This window comes from Echiichthys vipera (assembly GCF_963691815.1).
Source record: "Echiichthys vipera genome assembly, chromosome: 5".
Taxonomy (NCBI): Eukaryota; Metazoa; Chordata; class Actinopteri; order Perciformes; family Trachinidae; genus Echiichthys; species Echiichthys vipera.
This window is the reverse complement of record NC_139830.1, coordinates 20093675-20115433: the sequence shown is the minus strand read 5'-3', so window position 1 is coordinate 20115433 and position 21759 is coordinate 20093675. Positions and strand designations below refer to the sequence as shown.

At 40.1% G+C, this 21759-nt stretch overlaps 1 protein-coding gene across 2 annotated transcripts in view; it reads left to right on the top strand.

Annotated features, from left to right (window-relative positions):
- cadm1b (cell adhesion molecule 1b) overlaps positions 1-21759 on the top strand; it is a 146092-nt gene that overhangs the window by 97912 nt on the left and 26421 nt on the right. For both annotated transcript variants that reach the window (XM_083913278.1, XM_083913277.1), the window contains exons 2-5: positions 3719-3739; positions 8828-8974; positions 13839-13991; positions 15420-15557. In XM_083913278.1, the coding sequence (XP_083769404.1) occupies positions 3719-3739; positions 8828-8974; positions 13839-13991; positions 15420-15557 (459 nt within the window). The remainder of the gene's footprint in view (positions 1-3718; positions 3740-8827; positions 8975-13838; positions 13992-15419; positions 15558-21759) is intronic.

Here is a 21759-nt window from a genome sequence, read left to right as displayed (position 1 = left end):
GCGATTGTAGATTCCCAAAGCACTTCACTAAAAGGAGGCAGGGCACCAAATTCAATATATCTGCTTTTTATCTGCCGCCATTTCTAAAGGATTATCCCTTAATCTTCGGGAGTAAAAACTGTTTTCAGATACATGTGTTGTGCTGGCTTTTCATGAGTACAACATAAACATTCAGGTCATAGATGGGACATTTACAAAGCATATCCCATTAGCAGTGAGCAATTAACCATATCTGTGGGGATACTGGCAAAATCTCCTTCTTATTACAGTTTATCGTGCAGGAGGTTTTGTATCTCCGGTAAGCCAACCTGATTAATATGTTTCAGTCGACTCTGGGGAGAATTAATCTGGAGTGTTCCCAGTAGTGTTTACAGGTGAGCGTTTTTTGATATCTCACTGACGTGTTGGACTGGATTAAGCGGTACCTGACGGATGATAATAAGAAAAGAAGCAGGTCAAGTCTGTAAATAAAATGTAGCTAAATTACTGAATAATGCGCAAAACTGCAATTTATTTTACAGGATAGCAAAATTATTCATTACAGGCATGAATGCATTATCTTTTAAAGTGAAAACCTCCACTTATAAGAAAACTATCTATCTATCTATGCTATCTGGAGTAAGGCTGCAACAAATAACCATTTTTTAGTATCGATGAATGTGACGATTATTTTCTCAGTTAATTGATAGGTCTATAAATAGGTCAGAAAATAGTTGAAGTGTCAATCAAAAATTTCAATTAAAAAATGATTACTGCTGGTTTTGTCTAATAAACAGTCCCAAACCAAAAGGTATTTAGTTTGCTGTCATAGAAGACTAGGAAAACCAGGAAATAGTTAATCAGATATCAGAATTGTCTTTCTGATAAATACATTAATCATATCAGCTCTAGTTTGGAGAGGATTGGGCTCTGGAAAATGCTATTAAGTGGACCTTGAGTTGTGATTGTTTTGTCAAATCTCCAGCGAGGGTTCCTATTATACAAATTAAAAAGCATTTATAAATATAACTAATGTTATGAATCATTTAATGTGGTTCTGAAAAGAAATATCCCTGACAACAAAGACTATTCCTTTCTGTTTGCGAGAACTGACGAAACTCTTTGATCGTTTTTTTTTTTTTTAAATCCTGACCTCAAAAGTCGTCTGTGTTTATTGGGTCTACTCTGCAGGAGCTCGCTTCTCCGTCCGATTTTCTTGAGGAGAAAAAGTTTGAAGCCCACCTATGATCCCTCTAATTAAATGAAAACACAGTGGGTTACACACAGTAAGGCAGCATCACCCAACACACACACACATTTACACAAAATGGTAAGCAATGTGGATCTGTACGGGGAAGTACATAGACTTCCAGCATCCAACTCTGTTTTGTCCTCTTATATAGTGCGATCACACACTAAGTTGACATGCAACACGCTGCAGATCATAAGCATAAATGAGCAAGGGAATGTTTTACCTGAAAGGAAGAACATTAATTCAAAGGCATCACACTAGTACTGAGAAGGAATGTTGCCTCATTAGTGTTACCCCACTGCTTTTACTGAGCAGCAGCGATACAGAGAAAGAGAGACAGGCTATATGCCACTCTTACCACACAGCCAGTCTCCTGAGGTCTTAGTTTGCCTCAGTGACTTAAAGAAATAGTGCAGATTATAATGGATTTGTTGGGGTGGTTATGGGTTGAACACAGATGCCTGAATTCCAGAGCATTTGGAGCCTCGCATCTTATAGAAAACATTGCCAAATGACGCCATTTCAAATGTTCACAACCAGTGTGTTTCCAGCAGGAAATGCAGCATCAATGTAGGTGGGAAAGTGTAGAATATTCCACTTTTCTGTTTGTGCTTCGGATGAAAAGGAGAAGAGGTGAAGACACAAGGACAGACATTATTTGGAGGATGGTTGACCTGTCTGCTCTCATCCGCTGTGATTGACAGATTGGTGCAACGACGGCACTCGTACGGATGCCATCACACACATTTTCCCAGAAATCTGTCTATCAGCACTGTCTAAGCAGAGCGACAGCCATGACATCTAATCACAGGCGAGCTGGCACCTCATAACTTCTACCTAATGTGCTGCAGGTACAGAGGAGAGAAGGGGAGCACGACAGACACTTCACAATGCTATTTATAGCCCCTTCAGAGGCCACCAGCAGGAAGTGGATCATACTGAAGGGTTAGGGAAGGTGTCACCGCACTATATCACAAGTCTTTCTGTTTCGATATACGTCTCTGTTGACAAGATTAAACGACGAGATGCCCTCGTATCAGGGTGATCCATTTTTCTTGTAACATAAAACGAGGGCAGATATACTACACATAGAAGATGATAATGAGTCATTTACATAATGTTGCTACAACATTATAATTACCTGGCAATTAAAGCAGCTCAAAAGCCTCATTATGTGCTGTCCTGAGGGCCGGTTGGACTGGGACGCATACGGTGTGCTCATTCAAGCTCGAGTTTGAGTCTGGCTATCAACCTGGTGGCCCCTTTTTGTTCAAATCACTTTCATCAAAAGCATAATTGCCCCAGAAGCCTTATTATGTTGAATTATCGCATAATAAAGACAAAGTTTTGACTGACAGTTGGGAGTTTTTAAAGAAGCAGGGGCTTAAGCAGAAGCCATGTGAGATTTTAGCAGGCTCCTGGACAATGTTCAAAATTTGTTTCCCATCGTGTGCGATTTGTCACTTGCACGTCTTTTGTCCTGAGGGAATTGCTGACACATTGAAAATGCACAAAGGAGTGTAACAAGGACATGTGTCATACCTTACACCCTTATTACGCCGGCAATGACAAGTGAGACAGGCAGTCACTTCAACATACTGTACGTGCAATACTGAGGCCCACATTGGTCACAGCCACAGTAAAGGATCTCCAAAGTGTGTGAAATGTCAAATTAATATAAGATGGTGTGAAATATAAAAATGTAGATATGTACGTGCAGCAGAGAGCAAGGTAGGAGGTGTGTGTGTGTGTGTGTGTGTGTGTGTGTGTGTGTGTGTGTGTGTGTGTGTGTGTGTGTGTGTGTGTGTGTGAGAAAGAGAGAGAGAGAGAGAGAGAGAGAGAGAGAGAGAGAGAGAGAGAGAGAGAGAAAGAGAGGGAGAGAGAGCGCGGATGTGGGGTTGTTTTGAATAGCAGACAATGAATGATGGAAGCTCTCCCGAGGGTACAGGCCCTGAGCACTGCTGCAGGGACTTGGGAACACGCCAGTCTCCCATGCCCTGTGAGGTGCCAGTTTGGGTGGGCACCGTTCCGAATGGGTGCTCTCTTCTCCAGGATACACCGCATGGTCCTAGGGGAGTGCCTCAAGGCAGTGGCTGCTCCGGTAGTGGGGCTGGCTGGAATCTCAATCAGGGACATGAGGGGGGAGACAACAAAGTCCACATATTCCCTCTGTTCCTCCATATTAATGTAACGCTGGTTTAAGAGAGAAAAATGACTCATTATGTTGAGGATCATACACACCTTTGGAAAAATAGAATTAATGGATTCAAAAAATTTGTCATTATGATGTCTTTTGTATTTCTCTTTACTGGTGTAAAATGACAAAGCATATGGAGTTTGAATTTAATGAATATCAACAGCACTATTTATCATGTATGAATACATTTTTGTAACCACTGGAATGTGGATCTCTGCTTGCATCCTGTCTTCTCACAACGTTTCTGTTTTCTTCTCTTCCTCTCTCGTCGTTGTCCTGCGCTGCAACAGGAGCTGCTGAAACCGTGACAGGTACGCTTTCTTTTTTTTTGCTACCTGCTGTTCATTTGGAAGTGCTTGCGTCTGTGTCTGTTGATTGGCTGTCTATAGCAGTCTGTTCATCTGTGCATATTTACATGAATGGTTGGTTATGTTGGCATTTTCTTTTCAGCAGCAGAGGAGAGAGCCACACACTCACAATGCAGACCCAGTCTTTTTATTCGCAATTCTCAAGTCAACATTTCGCCCCATGCAATGGCAGATTTTAAATGTTTTCAGACCACTTGGCTGCCACTTATGTTTGTCTGTTTTTAATTAGCTTTTTTACTAAGATCTGGGGCCCTTTACCAAAAAAAACAATTGGCTATAACTTTATATTCCTTAATAACACCAGCTATTCTACAGCCATGCTAGCAGCTCTGTGATCTGTACTTAGGCACATGCTGATGTTTAGAAGGCATAGCCTAATGTTTACTGTGTTAGCGAGTTAGTTTGTGAACATTAAATTACCATTGAACACAAAAACAAAGTTGTGTTGGACAAATTACTGTAATGCACAGAAGTGTAGGAATGTATGCCCAAATTCTTATAAACTATATCTATAACTGTAAGATACGTTTGTACAGAACATACTGTCCTTTTTGGGAACATACAGCTGTGAGTTGTGCAGCTGCCTCCTCTGCCAAACGTTGAAAATACTTAATCTTACTTGTCCAAATGCTACAGTAAACTGTAATTTCCCCATCCCAAGGACACCTTTAAGCACAGCCCTAAAATAGGTTGACTTTATTATATTAATCAGTTAATTTCTCTATATCAGACAAATGGTACCTTTCCTAATGTAATAAAGTAAAACATCTAAAAGGGAGCGGTTAACAAGGTTGTGGGTCCTTGGGAGGCAGATAGTAATTTCGAAATAACTTACTAATAATCGATGCTTTTTAAATTTAATTAGTTAATAATAAAGAATTTACTGATGATTTTAAAGATCAGTCATAACTCAGCAATAAGTCTTTTTTTGGGTTGTGAAGTTGTGAAAATCCTGTTGGCTTTCTGTTTTGATCATGAAGTCATAAATGTTGTTGACCCTCTCCAGACTTCTGGGAGGGAACATGGCTTAAAACTGATCTATAAAGCGTCAGAAAATTATATAGAGGGTGCACCATTACAAATTGGCACCTGTCATTACAGTCTATGGATCATTTAGTCTAATTTACTTCAGAAAAATGACACTTGCCGTGTAACATTTCAGCTGGTGGACTACTTTCAAGTCATGTAGCAGCATCATTATACAATCGGTTTCCACCAAGGTTCTAAGAGAGCTCGTCTTTGGTAGAATAAAAGAAGATGGTCAAATTAGTGGGTATGACATTTTTAAAACATTCCCATGCAAAGGGTCTAGGGGAAATGATACGGTGCTAATTATACCCTGAGACATCCTTAAAAAAACATTTCATCATGAGGATCAGGCTTTAATGACTGTGCTGGATAAAGGCAGTGAAAAGGAAGCATCAGAGGAGGAAAGGGAGAAACTTTTATTGTTAATGACTGGCTATAGTCCAGGTTGTTCCTTGAAAGGACCCGACTGCTGCAGACAGCAGTGACTCAAGGGAGAGGAATTGGGGGCTGGCTGTCCTGCTTTTTGCTACCCCTTTCATGTCTTTTGATGTGAAAACAAGAGAGAAAAGTTCAAAGAGGGAGCCAGCTTGATTCAAAGGTGCCCATCTTCGAACTTCTGCTTGGAGGAGCCGGTCTGCTAATATTTCCTGATTTCATCAACTTTTGTTAAATTATTATTTTGTTTGGGGGGGAGGTTGCTGTTTTGCATTTTGAATACGCCTGATGAGGCGAGTCTCCATGCCAGACACTTGATGCCAGATTGTACATCCCCTCAGAGAGCACACAGACTTTTGAAGGTCTGTATTTCCCTCTGACTGTTTCATTCAGTATGTTGTGATGCAGGAACAGGAGGGCAGCCATGTGTAGAGATACAGGCACTTTACTCTTCCAGACAGCTGCTGGAATGAGTGTGAATTTATCAGCCAGTCATCTGTGCCATGTCTCTGCCCACTCCCCCACCATCCCCACCCAACACCCAGAATTAATGACTGCCTCTCCTCATTTGCACCCAATCATGACCAGGATGCAGAGGCAATTGAAAATGTTTACTCCAATTGCAAAAACCCTCCATGTTCCACAAAGTGGCCTGTTTTCACTTTGATGGGATTGCTAATCACAGCGATGTTATTTATGTGTGTTTTGAATTGGAGATGAGCCTAGGCTGGGATATTGGAGGGGGACCAACCTTGCTTGGGGCTGCTAAACCTTATGGAGAATTTATCTATTGCATTCCCTTTCTCTTAGACCAACAGATTGGGCGCAGAATAACCTTGCTTTAAGGCTGCTCTATGTTGGCATTTTGACTGCCAAATATATTACTTAGCGGTGAAATAAAATAAACACTACACATTGCTTTTGCCTCATCTTCTGTGGCACTTAGTGCATGTGCAGAGGAGCTCCAGCGCTCTTGATATCATTACAAACTTACACACTTCAGCCCTCCACGTGGAGATGACTTTGATTTGAATGCCCATGATTATCTCTCTTTTTGTTTATTTGTTTTCTTATTTAACAAGGAAGTAATTGCTCACTCTTCTCATTCCTAAATTCATTCACTAATTCGGGGTTTCACAGTCGAGTACTAGACCATGTTGCTATGTTGCACGTTGCTACCTGACCCTGAAGAAAATTATATGATTAGGAGAAAAAGCAGAATTACTATGATGCGACTTTAAAGCCTATTATTAAAGTCTATATTATAGGCTACTCGTGCATTAATCACATAGCACAGATTGTCTATGCTTATCCTTCCTCACTACTCCCTGTAAAGCCCATAAGAACAGGATACTGATTTTGAACTAAAGTGGGTCATCAGAACCAAACAAACTTCCAAGACAAATAACCAAGTCCAGTTGCTTTTAACTGAAATTGCTTTGGGGATAACGATGACCTGGACAAATGAGAACATTCACAGGCTTATCAGAATCAAAGCAACGATTCTGCACCCCAAGATTTATGTCTTGGAAAACATTGCAGGAAATATTGTGCCCCATTTCTTGCAAAGCTTAAAATAACAGTGTGGAAGTCATATGACTATAGTTCCAGTCCTGTCCTGCAATCAGTGTTCGTTGTTTTATTTACCGTATACGTAACAACAGTCTTTCTCCTCACTGTAAATGTTTTAGTTGCCTAACCATAACCATGCGCCTTAAAGGAATAGTAAGATATTTTGGGAAATTGGCTTATTCTTGTTCTTGCTGAGAGTTAGATAAGAAGATCAATATCACTCTCATGTCTGTATGGTCAATATGTAGCTACAGTAGAGCCCGCAGCTTGTTCGCTTAGGGTAGGAGGGAGAACATGTTATATCTGATTTTTACAGAACAGACTCCCTATTGTTAATGTACTTTAAAGTTAATTAGCCCTAATTAGCCCTACTTTACTGTGAAACCCCAAATTACTGAATGAATTTAGGAATGAGAAAAGTCAGCAATAATGTTCATGCCATGCGCAGATATTAAATAATTTACTTACTCGATTTGCGTGTACTGAGTGTTGCAACTAGCAAGTCAACATGAAAAAAAAAGTTTGAGGGATAATTTTAGAGTTCCTACAGAGGAGACAAGGTAAGGTACAATGCCTAATATGTGTGTTATATTATTCAAATGTTTGAAATTTATTTCAAACATTATATGCACCATCAGCCCACTCCTCCGTCCGCTGGTCCCTAACAACATTGCCAATATAAAACAATTTGATTTATCTATATTCCCCCTTGTGAAAACACTCATTCACTGTTGGCCTTTCTGCCCCGTTATTCCACTGTCTACGGTAAACAATCATAAACTATCACCATCTGCTGTGCTATTTAATTTGGTTCATGTTTGTGCTCTTTTTTCACAATTTAATATTAGATTATGTCAATGACCCATTAACAAGTCGTAAATATAACCTGCATTAAAAACCTTTAATGGGTTGCAGTGTCTAATTTTGGACATAATCTGTGTCTGTTTTCACTTATTACTACATGATCCCTGGCAGCAGAGTTGAATAAAATGGGTAGTTCATTGCATCAGACAGGTCTGAGGAGCTTTTTCTCCACAGGAGGTTAATTTCTTATTGCTTGCCGCATTCAGAGTTCATTTTGAATCATGTTAGTTTGGCTGTCTATTCCCATTATCACTAAAATGCAGGTGTTTTTTCTCCTCCACTTTGTAAATGTCAGAATGCAATAGAGGTGTCTGACAACTCAGGAATGCAAATGTGTTTTTGATGTTTTCTTGGGGCTGTGGCTGGGAGTGTTGTTAGGCATTAAAACATATTCCCCATTCTCTTTATGCTTCTTTTAGCTCCTGTCAGAATAATATAGAACAAGGTGACTTTTGAGGAGGATGGGGTGTGGAGGGGGGGGGGGGGGGGGGGGGGGGGGGGGTTGTGTGAGGTGTAAGTTACAATGGCAAGGTCCAGGGACTGGCTGTGGCAACAATGCCAGTGTACAGAGAGTGACTCAGATGTTACAACACTTTTATTCCTAGAGATACAGAACAGCTGAGCACACAAAGCGCACATTGGTCACATGGAACCTCAGATGGAGGGCTCTGATAAAGCTCAACCATAAACAGCATCCAGCCCAGCTCACGTCTCTCTTCTCTCCCTCCTCCTCGTCTCATCCACCGGGCCCATATCTACTTGCCACTTTCTTACACTCTTTCTTTGTCTCTTTTTCTTCCTACCCTCTCCTCTCTCCCTACCTACGTGGGCAGCAGAGCTTACAGCCCATCTGGCACTGACTCATAGGGCCCACTCTGAGCTCGGGTAGATCAATAGTGACAAACATTGCACAAGGCCCTTATATTAAAAGGATTAGCCATGGCTGCAACCAAACAATCTACGCGTCCTATTCACGTTTTTTTTTATTTATCACACTGTGCATGTGTTTGCATGCAGTCCCTGTTGTAAGAAATAAAAATATTTGATAGCTATAAATATCCAGACGGGAATGCTCGCCTCCCTTCTGAAATTTAATTTTTCCCATTTGTACTTTTTCTCTGTGGTGTGAAGTCGAAGGTCTGAATCTGGCGTCCGACAATGTGTCGGTGATCGAGGGGGAAACGGCCACCATCAGCTGCAGAGTGAAGAACAACGACGACTCTGTCATACAGCTGCTCAATCCCAACAGACAGACCATCTACTTCAAAGATGTTAGACGTAAGTGCTGGTGCCTCAGACACAATGTTAACCATGTCTCCTGGAAATATAAAAACACATTGGGATAACTTAAAAAGAAAAGTGTTAGCCTCTAATTCTTCACCCTGCACAGCAGCTAGACTCTCACGATATCCTAAGATCATAAGATTGCTCCAGAATCGCATGATCACAAATCACATGATAATCCATCTTGGCAGCTCCTTAAAAGGTTAGCGTAGATGCTCAGTTAGTATATCAGAACTGGAGAGCATTGCTTCATCGAAAGAAGGGCAAAGAACGACACTGATCAGACTTTAGTTGATGGAAAAGATTTTTGTTTCAGATCTGAACGATTCAACGATTGAATGACATCTTGATTCAAAACCCTGATTTTCACCAAAAAACTAGTTTGTATGTATGCTACTAGCTTCGGCCATCAAGAATCCACAGACTCAGGCTGTTGGGCTGTTGTTTCCTCTTCCTCTTGGCATCCTCTTACTATGTTATATGGTTCATTGATCTGATTGGTTGAAGTTAGCCTGTGGTAAACGGATATAAATAGATCTTTCATCCAATCACCTGCCAAGTGTTTTCTGAAAGTGCCTACACTTTTCCAAACAGTTTCCAATAACAGCTTTTCAGATGGTTCTGTGTAACAAACCATCTAGTTAACTACTATGTACTCAAGTACTTCACTTTCTTTCCACTTCACACCAAGAACACTTCCACCGTGACTTTAAGGGAAAATTGGGGACATTGTTCCTGTCAGTTCCATGATATGCAATTCAGTGAAGATAAGGGGACACAAAAATATAAAATGTGTAAATGAATGAGATTTTAAGTTAAAAGTTATTGCCCAAATAAAAGTCCATTTTATCTTGTTGAGCCACTTCATCATTCAACAGATACTTACTGCAATTATGCATCAAATTAAGTTTAATTAATTAAGTTTGAACTAACACATAATGTATTTTTTCAAATTAATTAGCTTACTCAGTGCTGGAGCTACACTGCACAGACTGTAATGTTTATGCACCGAATTGAAACTGATGATTACAGTCAATAATTATTTTCTTCCCTTTTTCTAACATTAGCTCAAATTTTGACACAAAATGTTTCAGCCCTCTCGAATTAATTGTAATAGGAATGTTCCTCTAAGTTTTATTATTTAGCAGAAGTTCATAATGCTCTACTTACCAAATCATGACCTAAACCTTTGCCCAAAACTTAACCAAATTATTTAAATTGAGAATACAAAGCAATTTTACTTCCAATCTTCAAATGGAAATATTTAAAAACGACCTGTATTTGCTTTTAATCTAATTTGTGGTTGAGGAGCATGTTCCTTACATCCTCGCATCCACAACATCTATTCTGCATTTCAGATGTTAATTTCACCTCATCTGTGAGATTTTGTTGCACAAGAAAAGTCACTACAACCGTTTTTGTTTCCCTCAAGAGGTGTCTGTCAATTTCCCATTTCAGGCCATACTGTCCTAAAGGAATCTCTCAGGTTTTGACATTTACAGTAAAGGTATCAGATATCACAAGATCAGCTCTAGCTTGAGGTTAAACATGATTCCATCTGTCCTTGACTTTTTGGCTCCTTTACACAAGTCATTAAGCTCAGAATGCGGCAAGATTAATATGAGATAATACACAGTGCTACCATAATGGGAATACTTCTGTGTCCTTGTCACTGTTCGATTTCACGATAATCTCTTAGATTAGGATATTGAACATTATGATTATGCATGAGCATATGGGCTACTGCTACTTATACCGAGTTTTTGTCTCTTCTTTTGTACTTGTTTGTATCTGGGATCTGAGCCAAGATTCAAGGTGAACGAGAGACACCCTTCATTTCAGTCTATATTGCATCCCAGCTGTTATTTCACAACTCTAGGTAGCGAGACGTGTGTTCCATTTTCTCTTTTGCAAAGAGCATCAGGGGAGTTTGAATACACATCTTTGTCATATTTGTACAAACATGCCTGAGAATATGGCAGAGAGGAATGGAGTCATATTAAGCATAGGTCATATTGTGCTCTACATCTTAGAAATATTTATTCTAACACCACATATTAGATAGAGACTGGGATCATGTCAGTTTAGAAAAGCAACAATGAATCATTTGCTCTTAGCCTGGTAACAATCAATGTTAGCTCTGTACCGTTAAGACAACCTTTTCTTTTTTCTTTACTAAGCTGCTCCATGTGGGCCTGTAAACATGTCATTTTCTCTGCCTTAGTCAATGCAGCTCCATTGACAATTACAAAACACAAAAGGTTTTGTTTATCTGCAATTAGATCTGAATATGCCAGATTTCTGCCAGGCAGATAAAGCGTTACTGGGCTGCTGCCGCACGTTTGTGTTCCTCGTTATGGGGTCTAGTGAACCCCATGACAGCACTATTCTAGGCTCTGTTCCTAAAGGACTGCCGGTTCTGTGGGGACCCCCCTCAGCCGGTGGCATTGTTACCTGTCAACGGGGTGGCACGACACAGTGGCAGATCTTTGTATACATGGAAGTAAACAGCAGCGACATAGATACACACCAGGAGCTACAAGAACAGCAGCAACAAGCAAACGGGAGCCCCTAAAAGAGATGCAGATACACAACTACCATACAAAATGATAACAGCTTTACAGCACCAGTGAAGGCAAAATAAACATTTAAACAAGTAAAAGTTTCCATTGCAGCAAATAAAGATGAATTATGTTACAGGTATGAGGTATGAAGAGGCTAAGTGGTGTTGTTGGGATGAGGTATTTAATTGGCAAGATATGTGCAAAATAAAATGCAATTTAGCAGAGTTGTCATCTGAAATGAGTAGAATGAGCATTTATCAGGTAAGATGGACCTCTATGAATGGATGAATGATGATGCAATATTATTTATTCACTGTATCTTTCCTCAGGATCCTTTAAGCATCAGATACTGTAGGTTAAAAAGTCCCTGAAAACCAGGTTTCACGTCTTTAGTATTTGTCTGAAACTCCAATAGTCATGACTAAAATAACTATACAAACATTGTTAGATGTTATTGATTAAGAGTTAGAGCTAATCAGGGCAGATCTGTTTGACAGTGGCGCTGCAATACAAGCAAACGCCACAACTGCCATCACATTTTCATTCAAATGTTCCTAAACACTGTGATTGGTGTTTTTTCTAACTGGCCCTTCCCACTTCAAAGCTGTATGAAAAGCCAAAAATCAAATACAGAAATCTCCTATGTGTGTTTGATTACTCAAACACCAATCACAGCAAGAAGCTGATTGAGACACGAATAGAATGAATCATGGCATGGATTATAAAATGTTCTTTCATGAATAAAATAAAGCTACTTCATGAAGAATAGCAACCGTGTGGCTCCAATTCATGTCGGAGTTGTTGGTAAGAATGGATTCCCATAGTTTTCACTTGTCACTATCTCTTCTACTGTTTAACTATAAGTCCAGTAACATAAACTAACCCTCCAGTAACGTTTGTTTTTACCTGGGGAAACTGAAACAAGGTATGGACACCACAGATATAAAATCACCACATTTCTTCATTAGGATATTCAGAGCAAAACCACAAAACAAGCTGAAACAATTATTTGATTTAATCAGCTACCTGACAGAAAAAAATAAAATATGTATTTTACTAATCAATTCATCGTTTAACAAAGATTCAGCTTCAGCTTCTCGAATGTGAATGTTTTCTCGTTTTCTCGTAAGCTGATTTTCGGATATTTAACAGATCAAATTATCAAAGAGAAAACAATCAGTTCAATCTTTAATGAAAATAATTATGAGTTGCCCCTAAATATGTCGATCCTTTGGTTAAAAAAAATGCTCAACACTGACTGATGAATAATAGATACTGTGCCCCCTCCATGCTCTTATGTAAGCAATCAGGCAGTTATAAAACTGCCTTAGTATAAAGGACACTGAGCATCTCCGAAGTGAAAGGTTTCCCTCCTTAGCAGGTGCTTTGGTTCTCAAAGTGCATCAGTGTCATTGTTTCCCTTTGAGAAGAGACTTCCAAAGAGCTCTCAAATTATATTGGGGGGTGAGGTTTCATGACACTGACCTGAGACATTGGGTAATGATCATGATGCTGAGTGTAAAGCCCAAAGGGAATAACAACCTACCCAGGTTTTAACTGGGGCCAAATAGAGTTCGTTAGCTCAACAGATGCAGAGAGGACTTGATAAAGAAGGCAGGTTAAGACATCAAAAGGGCTCCCAATCAAATAAACCAAAGCTGTTTATGTAAAAGAGTGCTTTGGGATGAGGGCTGACCTAAATGAAAAGCGGAGTAAAAACTCTGAGCAAGATGGCTAACCTAGTTTGATGACATTAAAGGAAAATTCAGCTAATCTATACTGGCATTAGGATACAGTTTCCCGACGACTTTTGATTTATGGTTTCAGCCATCAGGCCCTCTCTACCTCCGTACTGTGATTTAATTCATTATGTATGTTTGAATGCCTCTCCCTTTTTCTGGGGTATATGAGTTTGGTGCATCCATCCATTACCAGCAGCAGTCCATTTCAAGAGTTCCTAGCTTGTTAGGAGTCCTCATGAGCACTCTTCACACTTTCCTGTCTTTGCGAGTGCTCCGTGGACTGTAAAGCTACTTTATAAATCAACTTGTATGAATCATTTTGAAACTTGCTTTTCTTTTACTCAATTAAGGAGAAAGCCCACAAAAGGGCAGCATTCCCCTCCCCCCACTCTCCCCCTCCTTATCTCTCTCTCATTTTCTCCAAGTGTCTCCTTTGTCTTCCTCCATCCCCTCTCTCATTCTCACCCCCTCTTCCCTTCTCACCCTGTGTCTCACGTTTGTGTCCCTGTACTCTGTATCCTTACTGTCTCTGTCTCACATGTATCCCCACAGCTCTGAAGGACAGCCGGTTCCAGCTGGTGAATTTCTCTGACAACGAGCTGCGGGTGTCTCTGTCCAATGTGTCACTCTCCGATGAGGGACGCTACGTGTGCCAGCTCTACACAGATCCTCCTCAGGAAGCCTACGCAGACATCACTGTCCTGGGTAGGTGTGAGGGTGCATGTGTGAGCCTAGCGCAAACACATCACACCCTTCCACACACACATTTGTATTGCATTTCACTCTGTTATAGATAGTGAATATGAAATAATAGTAATCTTTGATCCTGTTATCTTTAGCAACTGAAACAAAATGTCAGCCAATTAGGCTCTTGCGGTGCTCAACAGCATAACGAAAAAGGAGCAGATGCTGAAATTGATGGCTCAGACCACGTTGGTTTTTGCAGCTGTGTTGACTCCGTGAATCCCGGTGAATGTTGACTTGGCTGCTCCCAACGATTCCCTATTGAGAGTCAGCTGTGCCACACTTTGATGCTTAGGAGTGAAATTACTCTAGTTAAGCTTTATTATACATGCAGACATCCTGGGGGATTGAAAGGAATTAAAAGCACTTTAAAGTAATTACTCTAGATGTACAATTGAAGCCTAGCTGCAGTATTTTTTGAACCAAGGGTTGCATTGAAGAGTCCTTGAAATGAACACCCCGCTGACTTTTTGCTTTCAATTAACTGGAGTTCAGCAAGTTTGTTGCGATGACTTATGCAAAGGACAACTGTGTGTTATTTTGTGTACATTCTGCAGCCAAGCAACCATAGGATGTAATCACATACTTGTATAACTTTGGCACAGAATGCCGGGTAACACTTTATACTAAGGATATGAAATGCATGCTTCATTCAGTAATGCCTGGTTGACTCATGATGACTTACTGCACAAATCACTTAATGTATCATGAATTCCTTGGGACTTTATGTAATTACTGGTCTGTAAGTCCACAGCTTTGATTCAGACTGAAATATTTCAATAACAATTTGATGGTTTACCATAGAATTTTGACACTGATGGTTTTGATGAGGATACATCCTGCAGACTTTAGCGATCCCCTGACTGTTCCTCTAGCGCCACCAACAGGTTTACATATATGGTTTTGGATAAATGTCTAGATGACTATTTCATTGATTGCTATGAACATTTTTTTTGTCCAATACTTAACTTCATGAACAAATAACTGCAAAAGTAATAACATTCCCATCAACCTCTGCAGTACTTTGTGCATGTTATTATACTAAATAAAGATGGTGAACATGGTGAAGCAGTTTAAAGAGTAACTTTCCTCTTAATTCAACTAAATGTTGAGTTAGTAAATTAAATGCACAGCCAATTTATTACACTATGAATTGATCCTTGTCCTAAAGAACGTGACATGAATTGATCCTTGTCACAACTAACATGCATTGATTGCTGATCTATTCAGTAATAACTATTGACACAAAGCCATAGTGATGTAATAATTTCTTAATGGTGAGAACCAGGAATCCACAGATTATTTAAACATGTGTTTTGCATCATTATTATCAAGTGTTACCGAATGTGTGAGTATATAACATGCTGGTGTGATTCTGCTGTGGGTCAGTCCCACCTGGAAACCCAATCATCGAGACCCGCGAGGATGTGGTCAGTGAGGGGAACGAGACAGAGCTCACCTGCACAGCCATGGGCAGCAAGCCAGCTGCCTCCATCAGATGGATGAAAGGGGAGGAAGAACTGACAGGTCAGTAGAATAACAGCCTCCCCCAGTTTGCTTCACATGCTCCAGGCCTGTCCACTTCCCTGCTTGTGCCCATCTCTGGAGGGGCTTCCCCTGTGAAGAAGATGTTGTTCTCTTCTAAAACATTAATGTGTAATATACTAATAATGTTAATGTAATGTATAGGAAGTAATACAGAAAACAATCATGTCTGGCATATACTGCTCTCTCTCTTTTTATATGTGCGTGTAAAATCTCCTGTTCATACGCCTTGGCTGCTTGCTCAGCTACACTAAACTATTTAATGATCAAACTAGGCACAACTACTGCAAGAGCTGCAATCCAGGCGTATGTTATGTTTTATAGACCCTTTTCAATGGAATTCCATTGCTAGGCCACAGCCTTGGTCCTTGTTGCGTTCCTATCAGCTGATGTCATTGACATACACTGCAACAGGAATTAAATTGGGACACATTTAGAGGTTTATGTTTACATCTTTGAAAAGGTCACCTGCAGTAGAGGGAAAACTTTCAACATTTACTGTGAACATTTCGTTAAATCTCGACTGCTGATTGAATTTTATGTTTTAAGACGGCCTAAATCGTTTCCATTTTCTTTAAACCCTCTATATATACACTGTATTGTAAAGATGGTTATGAACCCATATCTGCACATTTCTATAGCTACAGGCTATTACAGAGAAGGGTTTATAATCTGGGGTGGTGAAAAATCCTTATAACCTCTCAGTTATGATTACGGGTCATCAATTATTCATTACATACTTAGTGTACAGCAAGGGAGGATACTCATTTTAGTCATATCGTATTTACACAGAGTGGATATATCTGGGCTTGTTGTCAAATTATGTATGTATTAGAATGGAGAGTAATCATTTGGCTTGTTGAGAGATGAAATATTTAGACAAGAGCGAGTCGGAAGCTAAATGCCATCTGTGCCTCCAGTGTTCCCTACAGGAGTCGAAGTCAATTTCTGTTTATGAGTTGTCAAGTGTTGTGTAGGGGGAGGGAGAGACAACAGGACGGTTAGATCAGCGAAATGCCACTGACATGCTGAGCGGGGTTAATCCATAGTGGCAGTGGATACATAAAGAGAGCCAGAGAGTCACAACCTCCTGTACCCCAGGAAACACAAATCACTACTCATTATGGACGTGCTAAACAATTCATCAGCTTGAACAGTCTTTGAGATTAAAAGGCACACATCACACTAGTTTAATAGAATCTGTGTGCAGGCAAGACAACTCTTAAAAAAAAAATCTGGTGGCTGATTTAAACACACTTTTAAATTGGCTGAATTGGTTTTGCAACGATTTATCATGCTGACAGGTAAAGGACTGATGGGCACGGGCCTGAGAGAGACTCAACACACAAGGTGGCAAAATGCTTGTTAGCATAAATGACAGCTGCAATATTATTTAAATGTAGTGGAGCCTGGTGTTCAGCTGCTGCCGCTGCTCGAGTACAGGAGGAGATTCGTTAAAATCTGTATGCAATCATGTGAAACTGCCTGCAGGAGATTTAATCAGAATTTTGCCATTTCAAATTCAGCTTTGACTGATTTGGGATCATGGCAACAATCCGTATTCAGCAAATGGTAAATGGGCTGCATTTATGTAGCGTTTATAGCTAAAGCGCTCATTGAACTATTCACACTCACATAGGGCCAACCATAAGGAGCAGTTTGGAGTTCAGTGTCTTGCCCAAGGACACTTCAACATGTGGACAGAAGCCAGGGATCGAACTACCAAGCCTACAATCAGAGGAAAACCCTGCTCTACTTTCTGAACCGCAGCCGCACTAGTAAACAAAACAATGTATATATATCTGGAATCTATTAGAAGATCAAATTAAAGCTGTGTTCCTTTTTACTCTTATTTTTTTACAAGCTTGAGCATTTTATCTTGACCTTGGGGATATTTACAAATTCTGCACTGCAGAGACTCACTTACTTAATTGTCCTGAGCTTTTGTTAGTATCCCACATCGTTCTTCTGGGAATACAACTTCCTCACATCAGAGCGAGTTCTTTTCAGAGAAATGGCTCCGGGATGTGGTCAAAAGCTGCAGAAAAATTGATAAGTAACTGTTCATTTTAAACTATTTTATCATGCTATAAGAGCTGCTTCTGTAACATAAAACTAAAGCAGTGAAGTCATTTTTTAAAAAGTATCAATCACTTTATAAAGGGTTTATAAGCTGTAAGTCTTGGCACCCGTCATTTAACTTCACAGCAAAATAACGGTTAGGCAAAGCCAGCTTGATCAGTGGCTGCTTTTCAGTGCGTTGGCAGGCCAAAGACGCAAGTTATAAACGGACTGAAAGAAAATGTCACCCTGAGAAGAGGCTATGCTTGGTTGCGCTGGGATCGATCAGTGGTTGATGCTCACAAGTGCGTTTGATTTGACATCTCTGCTGCAACAATCAAATCTCCTCTGCATTCAGATTTGAGTCCTTCCACGACCTGATCCGCAGTTGTTTTCCTCATCAGGGCTTGGATGACACTGATAATTGACAAGCCTTGGTTGGTCTGTACAATGATAATGGTTCCGTCTGTATGAATCTGATCTTCAATACGTGACTCAGGAATTTCAGAGTTTTTTTTAAAACTGTTTTTCATTTTCAAATTCTTTTGTGAGAACCAAAAATAAATGATACTAAAAGTCAACTTCAGGACTTTTTTTCATGACAGCGCTGAGATGTGTGCAAACAAAGCTATTTTCCTGACCTTGAAATGTGTTTTGCCTGTCCCTTCGGTATTTTGCAGACAACAATATAGGCCTGTACTATCTTGTCATGCAGACAAGGAAGACTGCAGCGAGGTAAACACACTTCCAATGAAGGATAAAGACAGTAGATTACCTTTGTAGTTTTTTGTGTACTGTGAAAACGGTATTGGATAACAAATTCAGTGATTACAAATCAGAAAATTATGAGATTCCATGAACAGGCATTAAAACAACGGTCCTATAAAAATGAGTTGAAGAAAAGATTTACAAAAGTATGGACTGAGTAAGCTGTCAAATTATTTATATTGTGCTTAATTTTAGGAATAAACAGTATCACTAGCTAGATAACCACTAAGTTCTCAAAAGAGGTGGACTCGATTTTAGCCAATTCTAGAGTCTCTTAATTGTGTATTGCTTCATTACATTACAGTCACATTGTCCCCTCTCCTTTGACCTGTGAACACACAAGCATGGGTCTTTTTTTGGTTGCATTCGTACTGCCAACACTGAAGTGACGTTAGTCGGCTGATTCCTCAACCTTGAACCGTCCCTCTGGCAGACTACTTCACCGGGAGAAGAGCTGACTTTCTCCATAACCATATTACTTTCTCCTTAACCTGCTGGTTCCCCTACATAAGCCTAAAACACAGAAACCATCTGCAGGCCACTGTAAAAGTTTGCTGAAAACTAGTTGGACTTCCTATCAGAGTACTCTCTATAATGTGCAGGCAGCAAACTCTGAGAACAGCAAGCAAGAGTGTACAGGACCCCTCATATGCCCTGTTCCCTGCTTTTGAGTGGCTCCCTTCAGGATCTTCAGGCTTTGCTGCCCGAACTGCAGGACACAGAGAAGGGCAACCTTTGTCCCCAGCTGTTCAGCTGCTCAACCCCCAACTGCCCCTGCACCCTTCAACATCCAGCTCACCGAGCTCATGACTCGCTTTTTACCCACAATGCACCTAACACATTTTTTTTTAACTCATACATTCCTGCACCTTAAAGCCCCTGAACACCCACACAGGTGTTTTCAGTTAACTAGTTGATTAGACCTCTTCTCAGGACTGTGTGGATGTGTATACTGTGATTGATTGACATCTTCATGAGTCTCCTGTTAGCTTTGTTTCACCTGTTAAGGCGGGACAAAGTACACCTTTATCACCCTTAGTGGTAGTCAGACATTTATGACCTCATAAATTCCCATCAAATTCTCATCAAAGCCCCGCCCACCTTCAGCCCAAGCAGAGGTCAAATCAGCCAGATTTACTGAAAACACCTGTGTGGGTGTTCAGGGGCTTTAAAGTTTGTTATTATAATCATTTTGACCATTTATTTTGTAAAATTGCTTGCCACTTTTTTAAAAATTGTTTTTACTTTTACTTGCTGTTGTTGTTGACATTGTTCTGTTTCGTGTACAACTAGCCTATGTGCACTCCTTGAATTGCCCCTCGGGGGCAAATAAAGTTTGTATAAAGCACCTGGACAGACTTCATTTAAAAAGTAGCCTTTTACCGGAGACATTGTTTGTCAGCAACCAGCAATCATATTGTAGCCTTACTTCGGAGGCAATTTGTCCTTGTGTGCTGTTCTTCATTGATTTGGCAAGCAGTTAACACACCATTCATAGTTTTGTTATATGAAGCCCCCGCTCCAATTGGAAAGAATTAAGAAAATATGCTGGAGAAAAAAAAAAGGATCACAGTTTTCTGCTCAGAATATCAGTTTCATTACTTTAAGTGTAATTTGCCATATTGTGAGTATATACACAGTATGTTAGAAAATATCCATATTAGTATTGTGATAATGATTTCAACATTTCACCCAATCCTTCCACAATTTGCTATTGCATCTTTTCCTGAGCCGTTTTGTGATGCAGCGCTGTGAATGGTTTGAGACAATTATTGTGACTGTCTGAGAGGATAATGACTCATCACACCCCTTAGATTCATACTCCACTTCACTCAACTCTGTGGTGCAGGTGCGCTTGGAAATGCCCTCAGTGACAAATGTGACCTAGTGCTGTGCTTTAGTCTTTGTGATTGCATGATGACAATAGAGCTCTTAATGTGAAATGTGTGTCGTTATGTGGCGAGGAACAAGATGGCATTGTTCTGTGAGCGTTACTGCTGATCACCACACTCCACTTTAACTAAAGATGGTTGGTATTAACTCATTTCCTGTTTGACATGTTAATGTTTGCAGCGCATTTTAAAGTGAAGTCAAATAACTCAGATGTAGGATATAGTTGACGGCATACAGCAGGCAAAGACATAACATTATATATTTTAGATTTAGACCAATAGTACATATGTTCTACACCCGATAATTATTAATTTAAGTTTCTGTAAATTAACGGTTTGCGAGTCAGTACTTTTTACCATCTAATAAAATTCTACAACAAACTAGCAATAAAATCAAAGTCTCTGAATTAAAGCCATTTATTTTAAATGCATCCCCATCAAACTGTCACATTTCTTATTCCAGCTGTTGTCATTATGTTACTTACTCTCGAACAGTCAGTGTGCTCACCTAACAGCATGATCTCTCACTACAGTTGAGTGGCCAAATGTAATGCTCTCATGCGCAGTGGCCACTTACCCATCCTAGTACTTTAAATTTTATGTAGGCAGGTCTTGGGTGGGAGGGTGTGTGTTACACGGGGTTAACGTCCATCAAGAGGCCACATATGTGTGTATTGGTGATCATCAACTGTGGAACAACAGTGTTTTGCCCTCCCTGAGTCCAGCCGGGCTCCCCGGTGACAAGGCTGAAATAGAAGTGTGCTGCAGGTCAGAGTGGGGCTGTAATTATTTCTTCACTTCATTAAGTGCAAGTAAACCATCACACTCAGCAATGCAGCTAATGCGATGCCCCTGTGGCATTGTAATGCTCTCTAAATGAATGCCCCTCTGACAGCCCAGGGCCTAGTGGGCAGCAGATTACTGCAGGGTTAGCCCCAACAATGCTCCACCCTCTAGCTGTAGAGGAATTCATTATCTGGCTTATATGACCCAGCCACTCCTCGCTGCTTTCTTCAGAACTGAAGACCTCAGGCCCATCTAAATCCTCTAAAGTCTCATCTCAGGCGCTGCATCACTGAATCATGAATTAAATGTAAATGCCATTTGAAAGCACTCCACTTTGACAGGTTATGTGCTCTTAATAGCTATGACTATTAGGGATGCACCGAATTCTGGGCCGATACCGCTTAAAATAACAATTTGGCGAATAGCCAGTGCCAATGTTTTTCTGTTATTATTTATTCCCACTGTATGCTAGGGAAACATAGATATATGCATTATAAAAATTGACTGAATGGTTTAAAAGTCATACAAATTGCGAAACCACATTCTATATAACCTTTAACATGAAAATATATAATTTTTTTTTAAAAGTAACTGCTTTAAATGCCTTGACAGCCTGCTAACAAACTACCTGTATCCATACAAACTACAGCTATTAAAAATACCGTAAGTATCTCTGC